The 8,191-nt window shown below is 44.4% G+C and overlaps 1 protein-coding gene across 1 annotated transcript; it reads right to left on the reverse strand.

The window, feature by feature from the left end:
- Window positions 1–848: 848 nt before the first annotated feature.
- KCNV1 (potassium channel, subfamily V, member 1) lies at window positions 849–7,122 on the reverse strand. Its single transcript, XM_008593559.1, has 3 exons — window positions 6,335–7,122; window positions 4,972–5,501; window positions 849–1,434 (listed from the first exon to the last, which is right to left on the reverse strand). The coding sequence occupies exons 1-3, from the start codon at window positions 6,799–6,801 to the stop codon at window positions 923–925; spliced, it is 1,509 nt and encodes a 502-aa protein (XP_008591781.1). The 5' UTR covers window positions 6,802–7,122; the 3' UTR covers window positions 849–922.
- Window positions 7,123–8,191: the final 1,069 nt, after the last annotated feature.

Consider the following 8,191-nt stretch of genomic DNA (forward strand, 5'->3'; position numbering starts at 1 on the left):
TTACTACTTCACTTTTACATATCCATGATTTTATTTTATTTTGGGCGGCTGCCTAGTGTGGGGATCCGAATCCTTGACCTTGGTGTTATGACACGTGTTTTAACCAACTGAGCTAACTGGTATATTCTTTATTTTAAAGATATAACTTGAACAATGTATCTATAAAGAAATATTTTAAAGACATCTGATTTTCATGAAGTTCTAAGAAATGTGCTGTTTTATACTCCACAAATTACACTCAGTTGAGAGAACGAAGATGTGAATTTCTTGAAATCTACTGCCTTAGACTCATCTAAGCAGTTTTGGGTTTCTCACCTCGAATAGTAATGATGAGATACAGAGCTCACTCTATTTGTAACCAGTAGTTTGCACCAGACAGAAGACAGAAACACAATCTATGACCATCAAATCAGGGTTTTCTCTTGCAAAGCTAATTGTTATATTCAACAGCTTTAAGTGATGGAGAAAGGAGTAAATTATTTACTTGGGGAATATCTTTAAATAGAAAAGTTGTTCAATGTGTTCTTAAATGTTCACTTATCTCTTCTCTGGGCCATGTAGTTTAACTTCCACTTTAAAAAATTAGAGGTTCAAAAACATTCTACAATTAGTGATACATAAAACCTTTAACTTTGTTGTATACATTGCAATGACATTATTTTGTATTTGACAATTCAGATGTGTATATTAGCCCAATTGTATTTGACTGTGTTAATTGGCTATTTTTGAGACACAAGTGTCAAAATAATGTGCAGTTATTATGGGGGATGTGAAATGTTCTAGCAGATCAAGAAATGCATCAGTAAAAGTTAAGACAGGTAGTTCTCAAAAGAAACTCATCATCAATATACAGACATCCATATCAAGGCTTTGTTAATCGAGTTAATTGTACACGGCTTTTGTAAATAAATTGAAAGTGAATTCAAAACCAGAAATCATCTCCCCCGCTGCTCCTAGTACTTGCTCTTTCTCTGCCTTTTAATCGCAACATCTCCATGATACTCCGGGCATAGATATCTCTCAAGTTAACGCTGACATATGAGTCAGTGGCTATATTCTTGGTAAGTTTCTTCAGAGCTTCACGCTGTCTAACAGCTGCTTCCTTGAGTTTCAAGGTGAAGTAGCAAGCAGAGAATCGATCATTAATAATAGCGATAGGCAAGGCCAAAACAAGGATTCCCGATAATATGCACATGAAGGCCACGATTTTGCCTGTGGTTGTGTCTGGTCTGATGTCCCCATATCCCACAGTAGTCATGGATGTTGTGGCCCACCACCATGCACAGGGGACACTTGTGAAGGTTGTGCCAGGGATGCTTTGCTCAGCAAAATATTCAACAGTTGAAAATATAGAAATTCCCACAGATAGAAATAGGAGCAGTAGGCCGACTTCCTCATAACACTGGGTGATGGTCATCCCAAGTGAGCGCAATCCTGCAATAGAACAACTGCTGTCAATTACTGGCACCCTCCTCTTTTCTTCTTTCTTTCCCTCCTTTCCCCTTCCCTCCTTGCTGTTCTGCCACAAACCTACCCTTTATATCTAATGTGTCCCTAGCACTGTGCAATGTTCTAGGGATATGAAGATATTTCAATCATAATTGCTGTCTTCAGGAAGTTCATAACCTAGTTGATGATGGAGCTGGGTTGAGAAGGATAGAGAAAAATATAATTAGATCCATTCATTTACATACGTAATCACTGAGCTCCTACTGTTTGAGAGATGAGACTAACAGACAGGCAGAGGGTATATGATGGGAGTTTTGTACTTTAGCTTATACAATGAGAGGCCTTTGCAGTGTTGTGGATAGACCTGCATTTTGGTCAGACCTGCATTTCGATGGGTCATTTCAGCACTTCTCTCCAATGCCAGTTTTATGTTGTCTTCCTATATTTTATGTCTGTTTTTATCACCTTCCTGATAAAATTAACACAATCAGGAGCCTCCTAGTAGGAAAGCCAGAGGAAGTAACTGATGCACCCACGACAATGAAGTGAAGCAGCCGAAGCAAGTTAGGCGTTGATGACAAAACTGACATGAGAACATCAACTTTGCAGTGTTGTGGGTAGACCTGCATTTTGGTCAGACCTGCATTTCGATGGGTCATTTCAGCACTTCTCTCCAATGCCAGTTTTATGTTGTCTTCCTATATTTTATGTATATTTTTATCACCTTCCTGATAAAATTAACACAATCAGGAGCCTCCTAGTAGAGGAAGTAACTGATGCACCCACGGCAATGAAGTGAAGCAGCCGAAGCAAGTTAGGCGTTGATGACAAAACTGACATGAGAACATCACATGTATATTCAGGGGACATTCTTAGCTGTGTACCAGGAGGAGGGCCCTGAACTCCCAGGACACCCATTTAAATTCTAGTCCTTAATACCAAAGCTAAAAGGAAGTATCTCTCTTGAGCACATAAAATGTCTGCTTTCCTGTAAGAAGATAGACCAGAATACACAATATTCTTCCACTGCAAAAAGGTACAAGGAATGGAGTCACTAGGAAATTCACTCACTATGAGGCATTGGTGGATTTCCCATTGTTAGAATGGAGAATTTATTCAACCCCTGGGGGAGAGACCCAATAGAGTCCAATCATATCTGTGAAGAAAGTAAGCCCTGAGGGAAGTAAGAAGAGCCCATTATAGAACCAGGATTTGAATGAACCATACAATATCCTTCCTAATACTAGAGAGATGCTTCTGAAAGTTTACCCACATTTTGAAGTCATATCAACATGATAACACAATGATATTGCCTCAGAAGTCTAAAGTAATTTCTCTAAGAATCATATTTGATTTTTATTCACTCACTAGAGACTATTTGAAATGCATCAGAATCCTATTTGGGCTCTCATTATTTTGAAATTGCTCCTCAAATTTTGAGGTATTCTTGAATTATTAACCAGCTATTTTTAAAAACCAATGAACATTAATTTTGAATTTTAACTTCAAAATAATATCTTTCAAAATATCTTACAAAATACCTTTTTAGAAAACTGACCTTGATGTGTGTATATGGAATTACAATTCTGAAATAAATTGACAATATATGAGAAGAAACAGTTTTTCTGGGAAGAGTTTTCATTTAAAGTTGAAATGTTCTAAACAATTTTATAAAGAAACAAAAGTGGACTGTATTTCTAGCATGTCACACTTATTAACTCAGGTAATACTCAAAAAACAGTACAAGATGGATGTTATAATTTTCATGCCATTTTACAGATGAGGAGGTAGAGGCACACAGAGGTAGTATATCTAGTACAAAGCCACAGAGCCAAGATTTAAACCTAGGCTGTCTGGCCTCCTAAGCATTATTCTATACCACCTCTCAATTTTTATTTACATTTAATACATGGGAAATATGTTATCTTTATCTATATTTTACTAAATGTCATGTTTGAGGTAAAATTGTCAATACTGTAAAATATTTATTCAATTGTTCATATATTTTTAATAAATTAAGGCTTTATTAATATTTTATACTTGTTTTAGAACTGAGAAAACCTTTGAAGAGGTGACATTGTGGAAATTACTGTTATTTTCCTTTTCTTTTCTTTTCTTTTTGGAACAAAACATAGTCTTTACTGGTTGTTTTTAAATTGAATCCTGTGAAGAGTTTATAAATACTCAAAGAAAGCATCCCATTATGTGTGTCAGAAAACAAAGAGTGGTACTTATAAAAGTTGCTGGAAACCCCATTATCAAATCCCTGGTATGTGAGAATAGCTGGGAAAAAACACTACCAAAATTATATTAAGATAAATCCTAATTATCTCTGAAATTTGGAAAAAAAAATCAGAAGTTAATTTCTCCTTACATTTATAGAGAGACAACTACCCTCTACCTCTTTTCGGTAGCCAGTCAGGCACAAATCTAGGGAAATAAGGTGGGGAATGGAATCTCTAGCCAACTTGTTTGTATTAATATTGCATTCTACTCCAGTGTTTCTCAATGTGTCCTAGAAACCACCTACATCAAAGTCACTTGCAAGCTTGTTAGTATGTATGCTCCCATATCTAACCTCAAATACTAAAATCTGACTCTCTGGGGGTTGGTGCTCAGAATTTATATTTCAGCAAGCTTGTCCTGGGAACCTTATTTTCATTAAGGTCTGACATAAGGTAACTCATATGTATTCCAGAATATCCAACAGCTGCAGGGCCAGCCACTGAGAACTATTAACCTCAGGGATACAAGCATTGTCTTTAATCAGTCTGTGTGATTTCCACTGACATTGACTATAATTTCCATGTAGAGTTACATGTGTGTCTGTGTTGTGTGAATATTTTTCTAGGAAATATTCATTAGATTTTCAAAGGTTCTATGATACTCAAAAAGCCTAGAAATTTCTGTTACCCTCTCTCTCATGCATCCTAGGTCAGGGACAAGAAAATCCTCAGATACTACATAAAGTATTTAATTAGTGTCTTCTGCTTTTTTCCAAAGCAAAATATTTCCATTGCTTCTTCAGAAATTTTGGGAAGGCCTCCAGTGCCTGGTCATCTCTCTTTCTACACAGCCAGGGAAGACTCTGGAGGGCTGAATTTTCCTTTTGCCAAGGAACATATATTTGTGGCAAGCACCTCTTGGGCAGAGAAGAGAAACTGGCTTATGTCCCTAGTTATCATATATAACCTACATGTATCTTTGTATACGTCATTCATGTATGTTTTATGTAGAACCTTCTAGGGGCAGAGTGTCTTTAATTTTCGAATATCTTCTGAGCATTGGGTTTAAATAAATTGAGATTAGCAAAAAAGAAAGGGTGTGAGAGGCATCTTCTCTACGCTTGTGATAACAACTCCAAGGCTTTGCTTACCAGTACCTCTTTAGAGGTCATGGTTGGCTAAAGCATGGGAGTTGGTAATTTTGAATCAATTCACAGTTGCTTCCCTTGTACTGTTGTCAAATCACTAATGCTAATAAAAAATGGCAAATCAAAAAGCATCGATGAAAGCTGAATACCTGTGGAATGTCGGCCCAGCTTTAGCATGCGCAGAGCCCTGAGCAGCCTCAAAACTTGCACAATGCGCCCCACGTTTTCCAGCTCCTGTGTGGTCTTGCTCTCACTCAGGCTCTCCACCAGAAGAGTGATGTAGAAGGGCAAGATGGCAAGGAGGTCTATGATGTTTGGCACCTTCCTAAGGAAGTGGCACCGGTCCCGCACACACAGGAAGCGCAAGACAAACTCCCCGGTGAACCAGCTAATGCACACGTACTCTAGGATTTCCAGCAGCTGCAGGTCCAGCCAGCTTAACTCAGCTGACATCAGGGCCATGTTGATGATGGACACCACCACGAAGATGATGGAGATGACCCCAAAGATTCGGGCAGCTGTGGAAGACCCAGGTTTCTCTAGGATATTCCAGAGCTTCTGGCGGACAGTGGGACAACGTCCTTGTGAGAAGTCCTGCTCACTCTCATGTTGACTTTCCTGGTCTTCTGTGTCCTTCTTAAAATCTAAAGTTTCACTCAGCTCCTTTCTTCGGAAATATCTTTTAGAGAAGACAACTCGATTAGTCTCATGTTTTTAAAATATGAAAGTAGAAGAGAACTAAACTTGCATAAAGGACATACTTTTTATTTCAGTGTAATGCAAAAGATATCTGTTCATATTTTACCCAGGTTATCCTTTGCCCACAGTATTCAGAATTTCTCACTTAGGGATTACGATTTTAAAAATGACATTTTCTTGGTAGACATTTATAAAAAAGAATCTATACATAGCAAAGCTGCTTTGGACTAATGTATTTATTACCCATTTTCTGGTGACAAGAACAAATGTTTGCCATATGGAAATTTTGTGTGTGTAAAGGAAAGATCCTGAAGAAATAGCAGTAAAAACAAGATAACAACGAGGTCACCCTCAAAGTCTCACAATCATCAGTCAAGGGACTTTCTATCTTCTGTATTTAAAGCAGTTCTCCACGCAAAATTTTCACTTAGTGTCCTAGGTTTGATAAATGATTTTGCTCCACACCAAAAGCTTCATCCTTATACATGCCTCTTTTGGAGCATATAGCTTTTCTAATTCATTTATCAATCAACCAATATTTATTGCAGGTCTGACCTCCCTTGCCTTATACATTAAATTAGCAATCACTCACTTGAAAAAAGGGAACAAGAAGGTTCAAAAAGTTCCATTCAAAAGTTGGCTTTGACGCCTTCCAGTCCTCCCACCCCCACCCCACCTTCCAGCCAGAAGTAGCCACACCTATTCATAGGCCTGGGTTCAGCCAAGCCTGTGCAAAGCCTCAGATCTTCGCCTGGGCCTCCCTGTCTCCATCGCGCTCCCCTCCCCGCCCACCCGCCGCGCCCTCGCGGGTACCTGTCCCTGCAGCAGGAGTCGATGCTGAGCTCATCTATCCCCCAGTACTGGATCTCCTGCAGGAAGGAGAGAGCACACAGCTGCTCCATGACGTGCAGGCGGCCGGTGCGGTAGTAGTGCAGGACGTAGCGGAACGCCTGCGAGCTGCGGTCGAAGAAGTACTCGTTGTCCACGGGGTTGGCGTCGTCGCAGAGCTCCAGGGGGCTGGGCACGGCAGCCAGGGCCCCGGGGCGGCGGTAGGAGGCCACCACCACGGCCAGCTTGCCAAGGCGCGTGTGCGGGAAGCAAGACAGCGCCTGCTGCGAGAGCACAAAGCGGCTGCCGCCCACGTTGACCGTGAAGCAGTCCCCGAGCGCCAGGGGTTCCCCTTCGCCCTCGCTGCAGAAGACGCTGGAGTCCAGGGAGCTCAGGGAACCGCTGTCCAGCGGCGAGCCCGGCGGCGCCCGGCCGCGGGGAGGCAGCTCCATCCCAGCCGCCTCTGCCTGAGGGCGCCACAAAGTTGGGGACACGCCGGAAGCCTCGGTCCCGCGAGGGCGGTGGCACGGCCCCTGGTGGCGGCCGGGATTTCCCGGGCTTCCGAGGGGGGTTACCTCCCACTCGCGCACCCCAACTCTCTCCACCCCTTGTGCTCGTCCCCCCTCCCGCCGCCACGGAGCCGCGAGTGCGCGGTAGCAGCGCGCAAGTGGCGGAGCAGGAGGCTGCGAGCAGAGGAGGGGGTCGTGCCAAGGGCAATGGGCCCGGTGGAGTCCGACACAAGGACGACCCCAGGCGCAATGCAGGTCGGCGGGGCCCTTTGGGGCCCTACGCACCTCCTCTTCCCAACTTTGTAATTGAAATCCCCGGGCGGGGATGTACGGATGGAGGGCCCTGCCACCCAGTGGGTGGGGGTGCGGGGGAGGGGAGGAGATGTCTCTTAGAGGAATGCAAGCGAGGGGGCTGGCGACACTCACGCCCGCCCGCCGGAGGACGAAAGTTCAGAAGGCAGAGGAGGTGGTACCGGCTCTGAGTCCCTTCCAACTTGAGGAATTACATTCCTCCCTGCTCTTCTACTGCGGAGGCTTCACAGGCCTCCCCGGGGTGCTCGCTGCAGGTGTGAGCACGTGGCAGAGGGGGACTGGGCGACGGGGCGCACCATTTCCTCCCAGTGCTCTCTCATTCTAGTCTGTCACTCACGCTCCATTTTCTTCTCCCTCCGCCCTTAGGTTTTGACCTCCTAGTTGAGAAATAAGGATAATTAATGATGACTTTTAGTTGAAGTCCTAGCGAGGCACTGAGAACTAGGGGCCGTCATTGCCGGCTCCCACCCCGTTGGGTGTCCACCGCCTGTTGAGGCACTTTGCACCCTTCCTTTTAGCCAGTTCGGTCCCTACAAGTTTCCCGCAGAGCAGGTGTTCTGGGCGCGTTCCCGGCACACAGCGGGGCGCTCATTTTAAGAGAAGGGGAGGCAAAAAGACAAGGAATAGAACAGGCGTGGGCTGGGGCAGGAGCTTAAATAGCAACGACGCCTGGGTAAAGGGAGAAGCCGAGTGCGGTTGCTCAGGTGAGTTTAGAAGTGTGCCCACGGGGCCCCTTGGAGCCGTGCCGGGCCAACCTGTAGAACACGGGGAGGGCTGGGTGGCAGGAAGGGACCAGTGACTCACCTGCAGCTCTTGGCACTTCGGGGCTGCGTTCAGCCCGCGCCGCTGTTAGGGTTGCCTTCCTCTGATCATCCCGGTCCACACGTGAGGTCTGCCTCGACCGGTCCAGGAGGAACACTGTGCTCACAGCTGAGCTCTTTGCCAGCACTTGGTGCCTCGCGTCGCCTCCACCCACCTCCCGGCTCCCGGGCCCTGGACTCCGGCGGAGCGCGCCCGCCCC

Source organism: Galeopterus variegatus, unplaced genomic scaffold (genome assembly GCF_000696425.1).
Source record: "Galeopterus variegatus unplaced genomic scaffold, G_variegatus-3.0.2 Scaffold9337, whole genome shotgun sequence".
Lineage (NCBI taxonomy): Eukaryota > Metazoa > Chordata > Mammalia > Dermoptera > Cynocephalidae > Galeopterus > Galeopterus variegatus.

Excerpts from the sequence above, each read along its gene's own strand:
- KCNV1 (XM_008593559.1), bottom strand. The coding sequence starts at position 6,801 with ATGGAGCTGCCTCCCCGCGGCCGGGCGCCGCCGGGCTCGCCGCTGGAC. Across the intron at positions 5,502-6,334 it reads GACTCCTGCTGCAGGGACAG|ATATTTCCGAAGAAAGGAGC; the intron begins GTACCCGCGAGG and ends CTTCTCTAAAAG. Across the intron at positions 1,435-4,971 it reads GCTGGGCCGACATTCCACAG|GATTGCGCTCACTTGGGATG; the intron begins GTATTCAGCTTT and ends GTTCTATTGCAG.